The sequence below is a fragment of the Diadema antillarum genome, unplaced genomic scaffold, assembly GCF_040938485.1.
Source record: "Diadema antillarum isolate AM-2024a unplaced genomic scaffold, OU_Dant_1.0 seq00000246_RagTag, whole genome shotgun sequence".
Lineage (NCBI taxonomy): Eukaryota > Metazoa > Echinodermata > Echinoidea > Diadematoida > Diadematidae > Diadema > Diadema antillarum.
In genome coordinates this window covers 45,651-67,729 of record NW_027271290.1, presented here as the reverse complement: position 1 = coordinate 67,729, position 22,079 = coordinate 45,651, and the positions used below count along the sequence as shown (strand labels likewise).

Genomic DNA, 22,079 nt, shown 5'->3' with positions numbered 1-22,079 from the left:
ATATTCATATACCTCATAAGTGAGATTCATATCACTGATTGGTCAAAAGTATATCACAATGTCATGACTGGTAATGCATTTTTCGGAGCCAATACGTGCATTCTCTGATCTCAACGTGAATGTATTAGCAAAAGCTTGCAACCAAAAGGCGCTAAAATCATTAAAAATTATAGACTTAGCGCCTTTTCAATTTCGATTTCAATTTCGATTTATTTTCATATTTCTCGATGAAAAAATACATCAAATATAACAACATTAAATGAAGTACATGATAACAAGCTGGAGACATACATAGAATATTGCAAATATATAAAACGTAAAAGTGGTCGATCTACTTTGTATGAAGTTTTGAATCTGTGAATGAATGCTAAAGAAATATGAAGGAACCTACTTAAAAGCGAGCTTGTTGAGCGCAGGTCCCAGTTCAAATCGAGTTAAAGATTAAGATAGGGAGCACGGGTACAACAATGACCGAAACATAGAGAAAAAAAGTACAATTATACAGTTATATAGCAAATTCTTCTCTAATGCAGATTTGGGGTCAGATAAGCCACATGCTGTAGGCGGATGAACCATTGTCGTTCTGGCAATAATAACAATATGACTCAATATAAAATATGATAACAATGATACGGTTAAAATGTATTAGAGATTTATACATTGCGTGTATAAGAACACATGCACCTGCAAATCCCCCCCCCCCCCAAAAAAAAAGACATTCAACAACCAGTTACAGTGCAGAAGGGATTAAAATACCAGCTGTTACCTCGCCCCAACTGTCTTAGAGAAGGAAGAAAATGCAATAAGTCATAAACACAGTGACAGAATTTGAGGGCACAAATAGCTGGTTTAACATATAACAACTCTGGAGTACAGTACAGCGGGATAGTCCTGTACAGCACAAAACAGATTACAGTGAGCTGAATTAATGTAATTATTCAATAAATACTGTCTTAATTTGCATTTAAAGGGTGATAGTGATAAACAGCCTGTGAGTTCAGAGGGGAGATCGTACCAGTATTTCGGTCCCGCATACATAATTGTTTTCATCGCGAAATTTGTTCGAGTGCGTGGAAGGTGATAAGCGTCCCGTTGGCGGGTGGGATAATTATGAACTGAGTAGTTTCTTTTGAACATGTGAAGAAAAACATCAGGAAGATCATGCGTGGAGTATTTATACATGAAAATACCTAGGTTGTAATCAAACAAGTCAGTCAATTTCAAATTTTATATTTTTTTCTTGTGAAAAAAAAAAGTCATTTGTATGAGGTAGATATCCAGCGTTATTGATAATTCTGATGGCGCGTTTTTGGAGGAGGAAAAGCGAATCAAGCAAAAATCTGGACGAATTACCCCATGCAAGAATTCCATAGTTGAGGTAAGGGGAAATCATTGTTGAGTATATAATTTGTAATATATGTATGGGGAAAAAATATTTCATCTTATTTAAAATTCCAATGTTTCTGGACAAAATTTTACTTAAATAGTTAATATGGGTTTTCCAGGATAGATCACTATCAATGTAAAGTCCTAGAAACTTTTGGTTGCAAGCTCTTCATTGATATATATATATATATATATATATATATATATATATATATATATATATAAAACGTGTATAGTTAATAATGTGGAATAAATATATACGATATTTGTGCATGCTATTTGGGACAATATATAGCAGTTCTATTTATGAGCTATAGAAATCTGCGTTCATGCATTTCATATAACCTAAAAACATATCGAGGTGATATCGTGATATATAATCATTGTTTGAACCGTAAAATTTGATGTAACAGTCATGTACATGTACCTTGGTTTCCCGTTTCAGCGGTATTCCACCTTGAATAATGTAAGGTTCATCAGTACATGTACATTTATAGATGATCTTGGCGCATCTATCTTTACAGATGTCGTTGTCAATGTATCTTGATAACCCGAAAATTCAATAAAGAAAATATCATTAAAGTTACAAAATTATGAAGACATCGCCACCAACACCCCCCCCCCCCCCACATACACACACACACACACACACACACACACACATCAGGCACATATGCCTCATGATGCATTGAGGAATTATAAGCATCACGGTCAGTGAAAGTCCCATGTACTTATGTTATTATTTTTCTACTTTGATACAAGCGGTTGTTCTTTGTTTTACTTTGTTTCGTTTGGTTATTTGTAGTTGCTTTTGGGGGTTATTTGTTCGTTTGTTTATTTGTTTGTTTGTTTGATTGATTGATTGTTTTATTGTTTTTTTGTTTTTTTGCCTCTAAGCCGATGAAATCCGGAAGTGGTCAGAGAAACGGGAGGACAAAAAAAAAAGTGGTTTCAAAAATATTTTACTCCCACCCCCTCCCCCCCCCCCCCTTTACGGAATTCCTGGATCCGCCCCTGGAGAAAGAGAGAGAGAGAGAGAGAGAGAGAGAGAGAGAGAGAGTGGGGGAGTCACTAATCAGTGGTTGATTGTTCCTATTTCGACATTTTGAGGACTTGGAGGACGGGCAGTTCAGTAGGCATCCATCCTACTCTGAAAATAATGGCATACTAAATATCCTCCAGCAGTATATAGCATTATAAACAAAGGCAAAGTCAGAGTGCGTGCAGAGAGGCACAGCTACTGGAAAACGCACTGCGTAAATACAGTCCAGCATAATAGAGCAGTGTGACCAACGAAAGAAATGAGACTATACAAGTGTAGTACTAAATTGCAATGTTGCGGTGCATGCCTAATCAGCTGACTTGCAAAACAATAATGTGATTGACCTCATTTTTTTTTTTTTTTTTTTTGGGGGGGGGGGGTAGGCGGATACGAATAAATAATAATAAAAACATGCACACACACATACAGTATGTGTTGCGTAATCCCATTATGGTTCCCAATATTGCTTTGTGGTGCCCAACCGTGACAAATCGACTAGAAAAAAACCCAAAATAAAACAGAAAGTCCTCATATTTTTTTGTGGCACTCAATAGGTAAAACACACACACACATATACAAACACACAAAAGCAGGTCTTCACAACTTATTACAGTCAATTTTGTTGACAAATTAACTGACATACTAATATTTAAGAACCCCCCTCCCCCCCCCCCCCAAAAAAAAAAAGATACCACAGCAGGAAAAATGCCTACGCATTTCCTTTCTCTAGCAGCGCTAGCAATTATGCTAGATATGCTAAAAAATATACAAATTATGCCTAATGCTAGATGCTGAAATGTCTAAAAGTATGGCAGAAAGCATAATCTATGCCAACTCTGGCAACATAGTGTCCTCCAACCTTAGAAGGCTCTGGAGTCGTACGGTCCTAAAGGAATCGCAGTGTGACGAGCGCCCTCTAAAGTACAACGCGTGAAAAACTAGCACCGCCCACTCAGACCTATCCAGTGGGGAGGGATTTTAATCGGCAAAATTGTTGCTTTTTTGTGCAAAATTATGCAGTAGACATCATCAGACACTGGTACACGTTAACACCAAGCCAGCGATGTCCAATGTGACATTTTTTTATACAAAAGTGGAAAAAAAAACCCAGCAGCAGCCGCCCAAAAAAAAAAAAAAAAAAAAAAAAACATGTCTGACCAAGTAGGAAGGTGGGAAGAACTCCCTGGACCAAGTCAAAGAAATTGTAATTTCATGATTTCATCGTAGAGATTGTAGGCACACTAATACGGGTTTCTACGTATAATATGTTAGTCAATATTGTTCCATTGCAGGCCTATACAAGGGGACTGTAATGAAAAAATAAAATATTCAGAGCTCTTTCAACCCGTTTTCTCTTATTCCGCTAAAACATCGACAAAATCATGCCATTCTGTAATCGTTGCAAATTGATCGACAGACTTATGTAATTGTTTGTTCTTTACAACACTATCATTGCACTCTTAGCGGATAGGTACAGCATCACAGGATAAAGGGATCACGATACTCACAGCAGAGGCCAGAGAGGTATGGTACCCATTATGTTTGTTGATATCCGATCATTTAACTTCACAAGCTGTCGGCTTGTTTGATGTTTATTTTTTTTTTATAGCGGGCGAAGTGCTATGATATGACGAGCGTCTCCTTTCAAAACGTGCAAAACCATTTTTTTTTAAACACAAAATAATGTATCCATCATACAGTAAACTCTTTAAAATAGGCTTATTGAAATTAATTGAGAACATGGAGAAATCAGACAAACGATCAAAAATACAGTTTTGTTCTAAAGTGGTAATCTCGCAGGATCCAATCAGAAACCAGTGGTTCACGCATTGGTCGACCACACTTTTACCTCGGAGTATAGTAAACCCAGACTCGTATTGGCTTTCTTGCCGCCGTGTATAGCTCTCCAGATGACACGTAGGCCTATCAAATTGATTCTTGGCTGTGAATTTATTTTTTTCATTTTTTGTGCATATAAAAATGTTATATAGATGGACGAAACAAAAGATCAAATAGGCACTTACTTCATTCAAAAAAAAAAATCTCAAAGTCACAGAAACTACGGGTCACTAAAACAACATTTACGTGTTGTGGTAGCACCATGCTAAAAAAACGCTTCGACTCCACACTGCTAATCCACAAAATCCAACAGAAGAATTTTTATCCAAAAGAATTTTGAATCTACAAAAATATTTGCAGACGCATATATGCCTATATCCATTTTCTTTATCCTGTTATATGGGGAACCCTATATGGGTCATGGGAGAGTCATCATGTATAAACACATTCAGAAGAATGTGAAATGAAAATCCAAGTTTTCCCCCTAATTACTATCAGAAGCGGATTTTGGAAAAGGAACTGCTCAGGATTAATACACCTATACCAAGACACCGTTTGTAGACACCAAGAGTTACGAATGTAAAAGAAAAGATATCATCATCAGAGAATTTTTTATTGATATTGCACTTGATATATCCCAAGAATATTAAAAGAAAAAAAGAGAAAAATTATCACACATATATTTTAACCATTTTCTGATATTTTCAGCATCTTTATTCTCAATTATCTCAAATCCGGTTGATCCCATGTCTGCTTACGGCACGGATGTTACTATAGAAGAATGCTATCAATAAAAGATTTTCGAGAAAGAGACATGTGCATGTATTAGGCCCTATAAAGGACAGAGAGAAAATGCATTATTGTCGGATAGGCTGCATCTACACAGTGAAGGCTAGAGAAACCAAGATTATGGTACATGTACCAGTATCCAGCTTGTAGGCCTACAAAGTTAATATTTTTATCACTTACTATATTCGTGGTATACCAGGTACTCGTTGCACATTTAGATGACTTTACATAATGGAAATTTCAAATACAAACAAGCAGATATACATGTACTCACTAGCTGTAGCAAATGAACAAACAAAGAAACAAACAGCTATTCTGGTAAGATCAAGAAGGGGTTGTTTTGTACCCCCTCTGCCTCCCCCTTTCCCTAGTATCCCCACCCCTAACTGCGACCAGCCCCAACGTGCAGTGCAGCGTGTTTAGCGGAGCGGTCTCCGGGGCTACCCCACCCCAACCCCTCTTCCAGCAGGAAGGAGATGAAGGCGAGTTTCCAACCTTGCGTAAGTTCTGTATTGATCGATCACCTGATAGAGATAGATCGCTCTTGCTCCTCTGAGTGGTGCGATCGTCGGTAGATCACCTGATTCTCAGGGCTGAGGAATTTATACAGAAAGAAAATTTGTAGAATGCGGCATTTTTGTGATAGGACGTATTCAGTTAAAGTCTCCACTGATTTTGAACCATCAAGATAAGAAACATTTGTCAGAAATCCGACGACATTCTGAAGGGGTTTGAGGCGCAACACTTGTAAGTGTCTTTTGATGCGGTTTCTCTCTTTCTCGGTCCACTACACGCAGGCGCAAGACCTGGGAGGGCAAAGTTCACAGTGATCGGTCTGTGTTATCGATACAAGCGCACATGCCGACAAGGCGTGTTCCTGTTTGTCTTCACCCTCTACCAGCGAAGCGGAAGACCCGCTAACAACCGTCCCGTCGCGTAGGCCAGGCGTAATACTCGGGTCCGTAAGCCTGCTACCTACCTACCTCAATCTGCTGTGCACCTGTGTAACACCACAACACTCCACCACCGGCTCCGTCTTGCACCGATTCCAAGAAGAGAAGAGGATATCCGCTGCACGAGCTGTCGCCGCACCTCCTCCTTGCATCACCAGTGACCTCCTCGGACACGGTAAATTTAAGTTAGATTTAGACTCTATTAACAATGATAAATAGATTCCAGACGGCCAATATTCAAAACCTTTCCAGCTTTTTTAGGTAGGCCTGCGCTAGTGGCAGAATACCGTTCACTCGACCAGTATTTGTATTTTATGTAATTTTAACAAACGTTAGAGGTCACTGTTTTACGTTACTCGTTGGTATTCTCCTGTAAACATAATTCATTGTAGAGGATCTAACTCTAACGTTTATAGGCTGTATTCACCTGTCTTGTTGGGCCTCTGGAATGTAGACTAGGCCCTAACCGTTACATTACATTACATTTTCATTAGTCAGTGTCTACCTGTGTTAGTGTAGAAGTTAGAGGCAAGACGTCTAGACCGTCCAGATATTGTTGTTAGGGCTATCGACTAAGTAGACTCTGTCGTGTGATGTAACGCCTAGGAAACGGTACATTCTCATTTTCACGTGATTTTAGAGTTCTGTCATTTTAAATTGGCCAAAATTTCTAACGCTGTTTCATGTACATCACAGAGGTGTAGATATTATAAATGATCATAACGCATCCATGGATGGGATAGGGCTAGATCCACTTTTTTAGACTCTAGTGAACAAGACAGGAGGCCACCGCGCAAGAGGCAGATTTATCGGTCTAACGTTACAATTCGTATTAACATGATTAAGCAGCCTGCTAGCTACTATCACTGACTATTGTATGTAGTCTTAAAGGGACAGTTCTTGTTGAGGTGGGGATTCTGTGAGATAAATGAGAAACCTCTTATGAAATATGAAAGAGCATCTGCAGGCAGGTGGTGGTCAGGTGATGGTGATGGTGGGTTCTATTGCAGGGGCAGATCCAGGAATTCTGTAAAGGGGGGCGTGACTAATATTTTCTGGTGGCACTTCCGTGTTTCATTGTCCCCGCCGAACGAGTTCGAGCAGGGGACTATGAAACGGGCTCCGTACGTGTGTGTGTCCGTGTGTCCGTCCGTCCGTCCGTCCGTCCGTGTGTCCGTGTGTCCGTGTGTGCGTCCGTGTGTGATCAAAATCTTCAATTTGCTACTTCTCTGTCATTTATGAGCCAATTTTGATTCTGTTTGCTTTATATGATAGCACTACATGGGAGCTTTGAAACTTCTACACAGAATTTCAGTCGTGACCTTTGACCTTGACCTTTGACCTATATTGTACATTTTGCTACAAAATGCTACTCCTTCGCCATTTCTAACCCGATTTCGATTCCGTTTGCTTTATGTGATGGCACTAGGTGAGGGCTTCAAAACTTCTACACAGAATTTTGACCTTTGACTTCTTTGACCTTTGACCTTGATTTTTTGACCTATATTGTACATTTTGCTACAAAATGCTACTCCTTCGCCATTTCTAACCCGATTTCGATTCCGTTTGCTTTATGTGATGGCACTAGGTGAGGGCTTCAAAACTTCTACACAGAATTTTGACCTTTGACTTCTTTGACCTTTGACCTTGATTTTTGACCTATATTGTACATTTTGCTACGAAATGCTACTCCTTCGCCATTTTTAACCCGATTTCGATTCCGTTTGCTTTATATGATGGCACTAGTTGAGGGCTTCAAAATTTCTACACAGAATTTTGACCTTTGACCTTGATTTTTGACCTATATTGTGCATTTTGCTACAGAATGCTACTCCTGCGCCATTTCTAACCCGATTTCGATTCCGTTTGCTTTATGTAATAGCACTAGGTGAGGGCTTCAAAACTTCTACACAGAATTTAGACCTTTGTCTTCTTTGACCTTCGACCTTGATTTTTGACCTATATTGTACATTGGCTACAAAATGCTACTCCTTCGCCATTTCTAACCCAATTTCGATTCCATTTGCTTTATGTGATGGCACTAGGTGAGGGCTTCAAAACTTCTACACAGAATTTTGACCTTTGACTTCTTTGACCTTTGACCTTGATTTTTTACCTATATTGCACATTTTGTTACAAAATGCTACTTCCGGCGGGGACATATATTACGCACCGCGTAATTTCTACTTTTCCTTGTTGATAGAGCTACACTATAAAGGATGTTCACTTGTTTCATTTGTTTTTCATGAAAAATAAAGGGGGGGGCGTGCGCCGGTTGCGCCCCTCTCTGGATCTGCCACTGCATTGTCATTAAGGAAAGCCACTTCTGTCTTCAGTGTTTTCATCACTGCTTTGCTTTGCCACATGTAGTTCTGTAGTTGTAGGGAAATATGATGTCAGTTTTAACTTTTAACCACAATACTAAAGCTAAGAAAAAAAAAATGTATACAGTATGTTACTACGACAAATGGAAGTGAAATTGACAAACGGGGTCACTTCAAATCTCACTCAAGACTCTCATTTTTCACCAGGCATTCAATTGCTAACTTTCTTGGAGGAATCTGCACCTTTGAATATTTCTACAACAAATAAAATAGCACTATACAAATGTTGTGGATCATCATCATCATCAAGTTATAGCCAGAGATAATGATTTGTTCTTTGCAATGAAAAGTATACACAAAGAAAGTAAAAAATTAATAATGCTGCTGTAGAATGTATTCTTATGATGATGTGTAATAATGTGCATCATTAGATTAATTTAATAATGATTCTCTAGTACGACCACAGCTGGAGTACTGCTCAACTGTATGGAACCCATACCATCAGACCTCCATCAACCAGATCGAAGCCATACAGAGAAGAGCTGCCAGATTTGTGAAGAACATATACCAACATACTGAAAGTGTAACTGCAATACTTGATTCACTACAATGGGCTCTGCTCCAATCCAGAAGAGAAAACGCCATCAAAATCATGCTCTACAAGATATCACACAACCTCATTGCAATCAATAAAGACAACTATCTCTCTCCAATGTCCAACACGAGATTGAGAAGTTATCATCCAGCTAGATTTCAGCCTCTAACAACATACTCTACCAAAGATGTGTTTAAATACTCTTTCATGCCTACAGCTGTAAGGCTGTGGAATGATTTGCCGGTAGACGTCATCACAGCTCCATCCGTGGACGTCTTCAGGGCACTCATCTCATCCAACTAGCTCCAAGGGATGGTTTTTTACTTGCACTTGTACATATTATGCACCACCGACTTCACATGCACTCAAGTTACACCTCGGCGTAATATATCCAGTTTTGGACGTTGCTGAGTATCCACGTAGAAGTAGAAGATTCCTTGTATTAAACATTTGTCATTGTTTGCTGTGTAATGAAAGTAAAGTGGAACTGAGGATGATGAAAATATTGACAAAAGGCATTTGAATCTTACTCTTTAATATTTTTCCTTTTTTTTCTTTTGTTTTGTTGGTGTTTTCCTTGTGGAAAGGCAGGTCACGTACAAAAATGGGGAAAGGAGCCAATCAACAGGGCAACGGAGAGCTGCACAGTACCCCTCCTGCCTCCAAGAGATTTCTTGGTGAACTCACCTGGGAGGAAGTTAGAAAGCATGATGGGAAGGAGGTGAAAGACAAGTGGCTGGTCATCGACAATCAAGTGTATGATATCACACGGTGGAGCAGGAGGCATCCAGGGGGGTACAAGGTCATCACTCATTATGCAGGGCAAGACGCAACAGTAAGTCCAGTCCATTAACTTTGCTCAGATATCTTCTGGGCAGTGTGTTTTGTGTTTGTGCTGCATGATTTAGTTGGAGGGAGTAAATGGTAGAGATATTAAAGGTCCTGTTTAACTTGGAAACAGTGATTTAAAAGATTTACAAGATATGACATTTAATGCATATGTGTAGGTCTGTTGTGCCACAAAATATCCCATCACATAATTTTCGTGATAAAGCCTAAAATATAAGGAGATATCTGTATTTTTCTCAATAAACCATAACTGTAGACAGTTTAATCTGGAAACATTTTTATTTTATCTATTGTTCACATTGTGTATATCTAACAATACGTAACATTGATTTTACCGATTCAAATTTTTACAGTGTTGTTTCTATCCCAAACTCACATTTTAGAACTACACGTGTGTTACAGCACTAATGCTTTAGTCTGCAAATGGAACATTATGCCTTTAAACCTTAAAATTGTCACTGCATTAGATCGATTTAGTAAAAATCCATCTTTGTTTTGATATTTTTGATATTACCAGTATTTTGTGTTTCTCAATGATATTATAAGATGTAAGAGGTCTTGAGGAATTTGACAATCTAAGTTGTTATAATTGATTGATGGAGAAGGAGAAAAGACCTCACAAGGATGAAAATAGATCATCATGGTCACATCTTGGAGATCAGTTTGGATGTATTGTAGAATTCAAATTCTTACAATTGTTCAAATTCTGTGCAATGTTTGATCCACTGCAGAGTGTGTTTGTATGTTTTCCCTGCCTATCAATGGTACATTTTTGGCCATCTGTCTGTCTGTTACATACAGGAAGCATTCACAGCCTTTCACAATGATGAGGCATTTGTGCGGAAGTATATGAAGGCAATCCACATCGGAAAACTGCGCGATGAAGAAGTGGAGGAAAAAGACATAGTTAAAGACATGGAAGAGCTGCGGAAAACAGCTGAAAAGATGGTAAGCATGCTTATAAACCAACTGTGTACATCAAAATTGCTTTCATATTAACCCTAACCAGGCCGGGCTTTTTTGGGTGTTCTGTGGCTGGGGAGGGGTTGATTCAAACCCCCCCCCCCCCCAGATCTCAGATGTTGATCGCGCAATCGCCATGAAATTTGGCACCTGCATTACCTGTGGCGTAATCTACCAAGCTATACAAAAAGAAATGGAAATTTTCATCATAATAATTAATTATGCTAATACTATATGCATCATAAAATCAGACATTTTGCTCTAAATCAGAAATTAAAGCTCCTAGAATCCTAATTTCTGGTGAAATCTTTATGAATAAGAAGAGAAAACTTAATTTGCATAGACTGTATACACAAAATCACGTTTTTGAGCCATTTTCGGTCTGACAGGCTTGTATAAAACGTTATGCAGCATCGTAGCGGTATGCACGATTTTCACGAAAATGGTGTCAAAAGATGCGCGAGACTTGAAAGTCAGCGAATGGCGCGGTCAAAAAATTTCTCACGTCGGAGTAGTCGCGAAAAAATGTCATGGGGGGTTGATTCACCCCCCCCCCCCCCCCCAGGCCTTTTTAGGGTTTAAGATACTGTTTGTATGTGCTTGATATTTTGCAATGTGGGTTTTATTTTTTTGCATGTATTTCTGAGAAATTTGTGACCTGATTGATTTTTATGAAATCAACAAATGGTGGAAAAGTGTTACTATAAATGTGTTCTTGTATCACCAGGATCCAGAAAGATGTCATCTCCTCTCCTAATGAGGAATAATTCTTTTCATCCCATCGTCTATCACTCTAATCTCAATTGTCAATTCACATGAAAAGTTGTCCTATAACTCCACAAGACCCAATTCACCAACTATATACATGAGTTCCTTCCTTATATCAAGTGAAAGCAGAACCTGTCTGGAAAATGTGCTTTAAAAAAAAAACAAACAAACAAAACAAAACAAAACAAACAAAAAAAAAACCTGCTCATATGTGTACTGTTCTCTTTTTATATTCAAATTCATATTCAGCTTGCATATTAAATTATGTAAGTGTTGAAATTTGATGTCATGCAAGATCGATATTTGTGGAATGAAAAAGGGATCAAGTGTTGTAGCATTGAAACTGAAAAAAAAACCAAACAAATGAAGTCATTTGCACGCCATATCCCACAAATAATTTGTTAATAAATCTTTGTTAATGATGTGTTTACTATTTAGTCCATTCTGTCATACATAACAGAGGTTAAAGGGATGGTATGGTACACTGTGCTGGAGGAGATGAGGATTGCGAGACATGAAGAAACCACTTATAAAATGTTACAGAGCATACCATTCTAAGAGTAATTCAAAGTTCTTTTGATGAAAATCGGTCTTGAAATGGATGAGATATCCAAAAACAAAGTGAAACAAAGCGATCCTAATAAAAGTTGGGTCCCACTTTTTATCAGTATCGCTTGTTTTGGCTATCTCACCCATTTTAAAACCAATTATTATCAAATAAATGCTAACATGTATATATATTCCTTTTGGAATTACATGCTCTTTCATATTTCATATTAGGTTTCTCACTGAAAAAGTTAGAAACCTGAAGCCAGGTGTCAACCAATACCATTTTTGGTCATCTCATGGACAATGAAATATCTAGGAATGCTGTAGTTCTCAAAGCAACAAGTAGATCTGTATCAACTACATCTGTTAAATAAAAGTGCTAAAATAGCAGATGCTCATTGATGAATATGATGAACTGGAATGCAAAAATTTCTTCATGAAGTACATACTTTTTGTAGTTGTCTGATCATACAGTGCTATCAAAATCTGTCAGTATGATTACAGGACAGTTTTCATGCTACACAAGTTTGACAAACAAGGGCGCGATTCATAGCATAGCAGATGTTGTAATCAAAAGTTCACTGACCCCTTCACAAGTTCGGACTGCCTGCTGTGACGGTATAAATCTGCTATACAAATACAATGGAAGTTCACCTTCAAGGGGATTGGTATGCTGAAATCACCAGATCACATGGCATGACCAACCATCAATACAAGTATCTGATCGTGCCATGAACTGCGTTGTACAAGTGTAGGCAGTTTGGACTTCCATTCCATTGTGAACTTCTTGCAACATTTAAAGCTAGCCACCATATCAGGGCTGCCAACTCTCACGCATTGAGCATGAGACTCACTCATTTTGGTCCTTTCTCACTCTAAAACTTTATTTCATTTGCATGCATTTCTATTGATCTCACTCATTTTGACTCCTAAATTATAGCATTGGCCTATGGGAGTCTCACTCTCAACTAGTTTCCAGTGTTGGCAGCCCTGCCATATGGTAATTAATGAACATGAAAGAAAACAGTGATAAGATGTGGTACTTATGTTGTCTCTTTGATGTCAGTAATCAGGAAGGAGGTTAGCTGGTACCAGTATCTTCAGAGTATGACATGAAATATCAGTCTGAATGTCACACTGTCAAAAGTTCTGATTATGACCCCATTGTACAATACAGACATCATGAGTCAAAGTCCAGTGGATTAACCTTGATGCTGTGTCTTTCTGCACGTACACAAGTGCAACGTGTCCAAAAATTGTCTGTGTTTTGACGAATCAATGCAGGTGTTTAATTGGATTTTATTTGTTTTTTTGTTTGGTTTGTTCTTCAATGCACTTTCGAGAACATTTGAGGCACCTACATGTATGTACTGTGTATCCACTGGTACCCAAATACCCCCTCAAAATCATACTGTGAGCATACAACTTGTACAAGTTTGTGTGTTATAGGGAATTTTAATATGTAAGTGTCTTTTCTATCAAAAATGTAAATCAAGAACTGGTGCACAATGCTTTTACTGTATACAATGTAAGTGTGTGTAACAAAATGATACATTGCAAGTCATTACTGTAATAGTCCCGCTGAATTTTCAGCCCACATGATCCAAGGGCTTTACAGGTCAGTGAATTCTGTGATCTGTTGATGGATTCATTTGCACTCATTCATCTGTAGTATGGTTCACAAGTTTACAGGGGGAAAAAAAAATATGCTTGTGAATTATGAAGATTATAAGTAACATAAAATTGTTCTGAACTCTCAGAATTTTCTGTGAACATTTGCATATTTATGCTGAAGTAGTATTTGTAAAAAGCAGTCACAGATTATTGAATTCATTTAAGATTTTGACATTTTTGCTAATTGTACACCAGCTTTGAAGTGTTTAGTAATGTGTAGTCACCCCCATCTGTTTGACAAGGTATTTAAACTTTGATCTTCCATACTTATTCCTTCCCCCCCCCCCCCCCCCCCCAAGGTACAGTTGTAAGCTTGACAGTCTGACTCTTATCCTGTTTGACAGGGATTTCAATCTAATTTGGGTTGATTGGCAATTCAGGTGGATTTTTTTTTCCAGTGAGTAAATGTGTATTACAACAGAGTTGGACAAGGATGCAAGAGTTTTTGTAATCACTATGACAGCATCAAATCAGAATCAACTGGCAAAAACTATGCAGAGAAATTACATTGTTCAAGGGTTTTGTTGGTGTGTTTCTATTGTTCTTCTAGTAAAGTACTAAAAGGTAAAATGAAAGCAAAGCAGTCTACTGATTGTATAATTTAATTCAAGCTGATCTGTCATGATATTACTTGGACCAAATACTAAAAACACTGCCAATCTTTGTTTCATTGCATTTTGCATTATATGTTAACATTTCTGACACATCTCACTCTGAATTAACCTTTCCAAAATGAAGGAATTGGGGAATAGTTATGTTTTTTTTTTCTTTGTGATCTAGTTTGTCAATTAAATCATTTCAGAAATCAGAGGGATCTATGATGAATCTCTTTAGGCAGTGTAACTTCCCCACCCCTTAACTGAATACATTCATCATGACAAATACGAGGACATGCACAGAGCATTACCTTGTTTAATAGGAAGCATTCTTAATCGTAAAAAAATAGATTGAACTGTATTTATTTCATTAAATCTGCACAAGATCAGGGGAAATACATTGTTACTTTGCCAACTTATTTTTTTTTTTTGTACTTGTTTCCTTTTGAAGAATCTATTCCAAATCTAGCAACAAAGATGCTTGTTAGAAGAATTATGCAACTGGAAACACTTACGTCAAAGAAAAACATTGGGCTCAAAATAAAGAGAATTTTTTAGCTCTGTCATGGAAAGCCGAAGACCTTGTAGTGTGAGAGACATTTGGCCAGGTTGCATTGATTTTCACTTGCTGCCCACCAGGGAACTGTATTCGAAAACTGCCAATAGCGCCGGCCTGCTATGTATAGAATTACCCGTCAGCAAACATACTGTGCATTGAAGCGTATAGCATTGGTTAATGTTCGACTCTTCGGCTGCTTGTGATACCAGACATGTATACAGATTGTATGTTACATTTGGTTTCTCCAGGGAGGTGGTTTCCACCTCCCTGGTTTCTCAAATGCATCCCACCCTCATCCAAGTCAGGCCAGCCTTCGATGACATAAATGATATCCTGGGGTACAAAAAAAAAAAAATCAGCCATTTTGTTGAATTATTTATTTTTTAAAAAGGTTGTTGTGTACCTTGGGTGCCAAAAAGAGGAAATTATTTTGGTGCTGGAGCTAGCGCGTGCTAGCCACTTCACTGCACTGCACTGAAGCACACGCTTGTGGTAGCACAGCGTGCCATGCACGCATAGTATAACATGCAGTGGTATGGGAATGACTATGCACACACACACACAGTGCATGCATTTTTCTCTGGCTCAATGTCCTCGAATGGACGTGAGGTGGCGCTAAACAAAGCGGTAATCCGGGGTGCTACGGTACCCCGGGGTAATGTGATGCATCATACTGTAAAAAGAGAAATTTTCGCGTGCATTTTAATTTCGCGAATTTAGCGAGCGCCAAAATTCGCGAAATTAAAGTGCATGCGAAATTTTTTGTCTACACCACATGCATTGAACGCCAGTGGCAATTCGCGAAAATTTCATACCAAGAAAAGGGCTGTCAGCTCCAATTCGCGAAAATTTCATGCCGCGAATATATCATGTTTTACAGTGTACTTCATGGTATCCCCATGCTACATCGGTCTTGTTTTTATGTGTCTATGATTAAACACAAAGATTCAGCACTTACAAAACAACAGAAATGGGTTTTTTTGATGGGACGTGATGGGTTAAGAGAAAAGGATTGCTTGGAATGGGACCATACAATGTGATGAATACTGCAATACAATCAAGATATCACCATCTTGGGTACTATAGCCTGTGTGCACGCTGAATGTCAGTCTCAATGTCACATACAGGGTACACACTCATTGTCCCTAAGGAAAGAAGGCAAACATGGAATGCCTGTGCAGTACATGTGCAGAAAATAGTCTATTTTTCCAGACACTGAATGTCATTGTGTTTCAGCAGAATTGAACAAAGTCAGGTACAGATTTCATTGCGTTGAGATAAAGTGTAAGTATTAAGCTTTGATTTATTACAAGAAGGTTGGCATTTTCATCTGAAAAATGTGGTTGTGAAGATCTACAATAGTTACATGCACATACAACACTGTGCACCTAGTGCTATAGTAGATCAGAATATTGTTGAAAGGATGTTCAATTTGTAGAAAAACTCCAGTATCAATGCACAACGGGTACACAGTAAAGATGGTCATAACATGACAGAGTTAAGCGCACTGGTCCATGATCATCTGTATTGAATACAAGTACCAATTTCTGTAGAAATTACAAGTACTTTCAGTGTGATGTATGATTGCATAATAATCAGTGCCACTGTGTTGCACCATTCCTACTTCCTACTACTATGTGTGTGCATGTCATACCTTTGATATCTTCTCAAAGATAGTGCGTGAAATGCCTTCCTGTGCAATCTATGTATGTTATAAGCCCTATATGATGCATCACGCGTTACCCTGGATACCGTAGTACCCCGGGGTACCACGTTGTGTAGCGCCACCTTGTGTCTACTCGAGAACAGCCGCAGAGAAATGCATGCACTGTGTTTGCGTGTACTTAGTCATTCCCATGCCACTGCATGTTATGCATGCATGGTACGCTATACTAACAATAGTGTGTGCTTCAGTGCAGTGCAGTGCAGTGCAATGGTTAGTGCATGTTAGCTCCAGCACCAAAGTAATTTCCCACTTTTAGGCAACCCAGAGTTCACCTTAACCTTTAAAAAAAAATAGATGCACGTTGTAATTCAACAAAATGGCTGATTTTTATAAGTACCCGGGGATACCATTTTGTGTCATCAATAAATGGGAAAGCACTCTTCCTTCCCCTCCCATATGACATTGTAATCAATCTTTAACTGCATTACAATTCAAGTATAGTGAATTCATCACCTGTATGTATTAATCATTATACCTTGGTATTAAATACAATGTACAAACACCACTACATGGTACTTTGTTACCATTGTTCTATTTTATGAAAAGTGGCCACCAGAGAAAAAAAAATATTAATAATGTCAAGCTCTATGTGCATTTCTGAGCCCACTGACGTGCCTTTGCTTGTAGTATCCATATTATTAAAGATTTGTCACATCTTTGTATTCTTGTGTTTCTCCTGCATCCCAGGGTCTGTTCAATGCCAGCTTCTTCTTCTTCTTCCTTCAAGTGTTCCACATTCTAGCCCTGGAGGCAGCAGCCTATGTCATCATGAGGACGTATGGATTCTCCTGGTGGACATTCATCGTCTGCACATCCCTGATTGCCACTCTACAGGTGCTTTGATACATCAGTGGGCCCCGTTTTATCAAAAGATTAAATCGATTTTAAATTTCCTTACTACACAGGCTGCCATAGACTTACAGTTGAAATCAACTATATAATCAATTTTAACTCTTCATAAAACAGGGCCCAGGCAAGCTTTGTACTTCCAAGTTTAATCAGCAGTCAATTGGCAGTGCCCAAAATTGTTTCATTGTAGCGCTGGGTTATCCCAGAGAGAAATGTACATTATGTTTTGTCTCATGTTGTTTGTCCAATGTTTTTTCACCATTATAAATTGTTGAGAGAAATATCGATCAAATGCGGAGAGTTTCCAGAACTCTTTTGTGTCACTCTCCAACTGCGAGTTTATGTTTTACCTCTTTTTCAAGTGAGGAGTACAAATCCAGCTCATGCAACAGCAACATCCAAGCTCTGCACACTCAGAAAAGTCCCCCAGGGAAAGAGGCAAAAGTTTACCAGCCTACACAAATTTTCCATGCTAACTAGAGAGTCCCTTTCATAGATACAGTTGAGTTGTTCTTGTATGAAGGTGTAATTTGTATCACATTGCAACACAAACCTTGGCAAATCAACCTGCAGTTGTAAATTGTATTGCACAGCAACATTGCCAAGCAAACGGAGATCCCCTCTTCTTGATATAAGTCAGGAAAACAGATGTAACATTTTCAATGCCAGCTTCTCATGTAATCTGAGACTTACCCTCTGTGGTATCTAAGTTGAACTCTGTGTCATTTCCTGCCTGCAGGCCCAGTGTGGTTGGGTGCAACATGACTTTGGCCATCTGTCTTGCTTTAAATCTACCTTTTGGAATCATTTCTTCCACTATTTCCTCATGAGTTCCATCAAGGTAAGGCTCAAAAGTTTCAAAATTGTGTTCATCTATTTTTACCTCAGATTTTTTTTTTCTGTCTGCACAGAGTACATGAGGTAGTAAAGTTTGCTTTCATTTTGTCACAATTTGATATTAAATCAAATCATATATTAAACTTCTTCAATGTTTTTGCTTTTTCCTCTTTCCAAACTTTGTGATATCTGTCTGTTTCTCTTTTTGTTATTACCCCCCTTATTCTTTTATAATTTTATTGTTTTTTCTGTATTTGAAGCTTTTTTGTTATATGTGACCCAGCACCTCAAAACAAACAAAAAGTCGACAGACATGAATTTTTAGTTAAGACCATATTCTGAAAGAGCAGAATTTAAGCTTTAAAATGATATATAACTCAAATTGAATGGACTCTTCTAACCTATCTAAATATTGGAAAGAAAGCACAAACTCAGGAAAAGTGTGAACTGAAAAAAGAGGCTCTGAAGTACAGTGTCTATTCAAGCGCTTAATCTTTACCAAACCGTGCTGGCTGTGCGATGAATGGGACAAAAAACAGGAAGTAAGACACCAGAGTAACAACAATGAAGGGATTATCAGATTAAACTAAAATTAAGCATGCCTCATTAACACATTCTGTCCATAATTAATGCCAACTTTCAAAGCAGTATCACTATTCTTTCAAAAGTTATTAGAGTTGAAAGTGAAGAGTGTGGACAAGGTTTTTCAGAAATGAAAAAGGGATTCTAAAGATACACCTAATCACACTATTCTACCAAAAATGTTTGAGATGAACTGCTGAAAAAAAAACACACTTCCTGCCCATTTTATGATACCGAAATTTAGCATAATGTAAAAGAAGACCCGCTCTTTCAGAAAATATGAAAAAGTTAAGTTCGGCTACAAGTAGGTTGACCCATTTCACTTATTTTCAGTCCTCATGCAAAATCAGTGTGTGCGACTTTATGTTCCTTTTGAGGTGCACGGTCACATATACCTTGAATCTGTAAACATTCAGATTTCATAGATATTGGGTGATGGTTTGTTTCCTTTTTTTTTTCTTTTGTTTTATTTTTGTGGAGCTTTCATTCTTCTTTCTTCTACTCCTCCTCCCTCTGCCCTTCCTCATCCTGTCTATCATGTTCATTCTAACTTTTTTTTTTTTCTATTTTTCTTGTCTTCTGGTGCCTTTTTGCAAAGATTATCTCTAGTCATGTGGAAAGGTATTATGAAAGCACAACATAATGTTAAAGCTGAAGAGTACTTTATTGCAGTGTTATTACCTTCAATTGAAAAGTGTATGCCAATTTGTGTATTATTCACTTGTGGGTTTATAATTCATTTTCTTCTGTACAACATCGATTATGTTTTAAAAGTATGAGACAAAGAGACATCCCTGATGTATTCAGAACATTTGGAAAAGTGTGTTTTCTTTTATAAATACTGTTGTTCAAAACACAATCATGACTCCTTTATTGTGTAGTGGTCTTTTAATGCAGTGTTAGAGAAGAAAACTGTATGCCACCACTTTGCTATAGGTACTATACCGTGAACATACCCAGTGCAAGGCCAGGGTACAACAGTAATCTTGAGCTCTGAAACCAAAATTGCCTGATATTGTGGTTATCACCATTGACAAAAATGAGTAATTGCATCAGTATGCCTTATCACACTTATTGCCTGACAGCAAGAGTGTTTTGAGTACTGGTTTGGTATTGAAACCAATTTTACTCAAATGTACTTGATATATCTGTATGTTGTATCATACTTCTCATGCAACTTGCTGATGTGTGTGCAGAGTGCTATCAAGTTATTATTTGTATCATTTTCTCCTCTACAAACTACTTGTATGACATATGATATCCTGCATAGAAGATAGTGTATAATGCGCACATACAAATGGCATATAGTGCCCTTAACAATCTAGCCATTGTTAATGTGTCATTAAACATCATCACGTAGGTAATTAGCTTTGTCTGTGTGAAACCTTGTAAGAGATGTAGGTTGTTACAGATGGTGAATACATTAAAGCTTGTTTTGATTCATATTCAATCTATTAAATTGATAGCCAGACATGAATGGATTGATGAGAATTGCATGGATGAGTTAATCTAATATGGCATAATCACATGATATGCAGCTGAAGAGGTTTCAAACCATTTCCAAAGCATTGAAATGTGTGCATCCCATTCCATTGATTCAAGCAGTACAATTTGTATTCCTGTGAAGACAGCAGTACCCATTTAACATACTAGAATATGTGAAAATGAACCAATATTGTAGGTAACATTTGAGTGAGGAATCCAGTGCAAGAATTTCATGTGAGGAATTTACAAGATACATGGCTGTACACAAGATTAAGACAAAGTTCTCTATTAAACATATGGCTGAAAATATATACAGTAGAAACTAGAAAAAAAAAAAGAAAAAAAAAAAGAAAATCAACAAAAATTACTCTTTCTTGGCAATCAGCTCATAAGATTTCAGAGATTTTTTGTCTCTTTTGTAATCGAATGAATACCGGTAAGCTGATTCATTATTTTCTTCCATTATACCGGTATATTTTTTCTTCACTCTGCAGGGCGCATCAGCTAAGTGGTGGACACACATGCACTACCAACACCATGCGAAGCCTAATGTGGTAAGACCTCTCGAAGCTTATCTCTTACATGTATGCCACATATTATCATTTTACATCACAGATGAACCACTGGTATGAAAGGGAGTGGTATTTGCGTAGAATGGTCACTGTTTGTTAACATTCTCCTTGACACTTTTCTGTCAAATTTTCCGTGCTGAAAGAGAGGCTGCTAATGACTTCCATCAAGTAATGACATGGAATAGATGAATATGGTGATATGTAGATGTGACAATAATGGGCATTGCTGTAAATGAAAATGATAATGATAATGAATAATGAATAATACTTATCATCATACAAAATTGTAGTGCTTAATACTGATGTTTCTAAGTGCAGAAATGCATTTGAACATCTTGTAGTTTTTCTCTTTTTTGTTGTTGTATAAATTGCTAGCCTTTGCAGTCCCAGTTGGAGTTGGTGATCCTAATAAATATTGTGTGTCCAAGTGATGTCTCTGACAAGCTGAATTTGCTATACTGAATGCACATTTTCCATACACACCCACCCGAGTAGACTTGTGATTAGCCTTGAATGAGTTTATAAATGAGCAGAAATTTCCTCCATGATTCTAATAATGTGAAATGCTGTTAAAACTCTTGAATAGAACAAAGAAAACAAAAGATGAAAAAAAAAATAGGTTGATGCAGTGAAGTAAAAGAGACAAAAGGAAGTCTGTATGTCATTGTGATGTAATGTGATATCCTAGTTCAGAGAGGAGCAGGTGATACAGTTTGTGTAACCTTACAGTCCACTGCAGAGTTTGCAAGTCTATGCATCCAGAAAATTATTCCTGATGTAACAGTGAGTTGTAATGTTTGCATAATGATAAGCAGTGATTAGTGTGGATATAATCAGGGCTTGGTTTGTTTAACATGGGGGTGAAGATTGGACATACAGAAAATGTACAGTGTAGTTGTCTGACAGTCATTTGGATGCAAACTAGATTGAAGGACCTGCAAACCTAAGGATGAATCCACGTGCAGAAACCCTTGTTTGTGAGTTATGAAAGATAATGTTACGACACACACATGCATGTCAACTCACAAAAATGTACCTGGACTACATCACATAATTTTGTTAGCTGAAATTCAGGAAGTGATAACGAAAACAAATAGCACATAAGAATATAGCAAAGAATTGGGGGAGGGTATTCAGATTGT

At 37.8% G+C, this 22,079-nt stretch overlaps 1 protein-coding gene across 1 annotated transcript in view; it reads left to right on the top strand.

Moving 5' to 3' along the window:
* Window positions 1-5,711: 5,711 nt before the first annotated feature.
* The window catches only part of LOC139729552 (acyl-CoA 6-desaturase-like), a 31,636-nt gene continuing 15,268 nt past the window's right edge, over window positions 5,712-22,079 (top strand). The window contains exons 1-6 of the mRNA XM_071640477.1: window positions 5,712-6,184; window positions 9,520-9,763; window positions 10,579-10,725; window positions 17,300-17,446; window positions 18,201-18,302; window positions 20,860-20,919. Coding sequence (XP_071496578.1) covers window positions 9,533-9,763; window positions 10,579-10,725; window positions 17,300-17,446; window positions 18,201-18,302; window positions 20,860-20,919 — 687 coding nt within the window. The 5' untranslated portion in view covers window positions 5,712-6,184; window positions 9,520-9,532. The remainder of the gene's footprint in view (window positions 6,185-9,519; window positions 9,764-10,578; window positions 10,726-17,299; window positions 17,447-18,200; window positions 18,303-20,859; window positions 20,920-22,079) is intronic.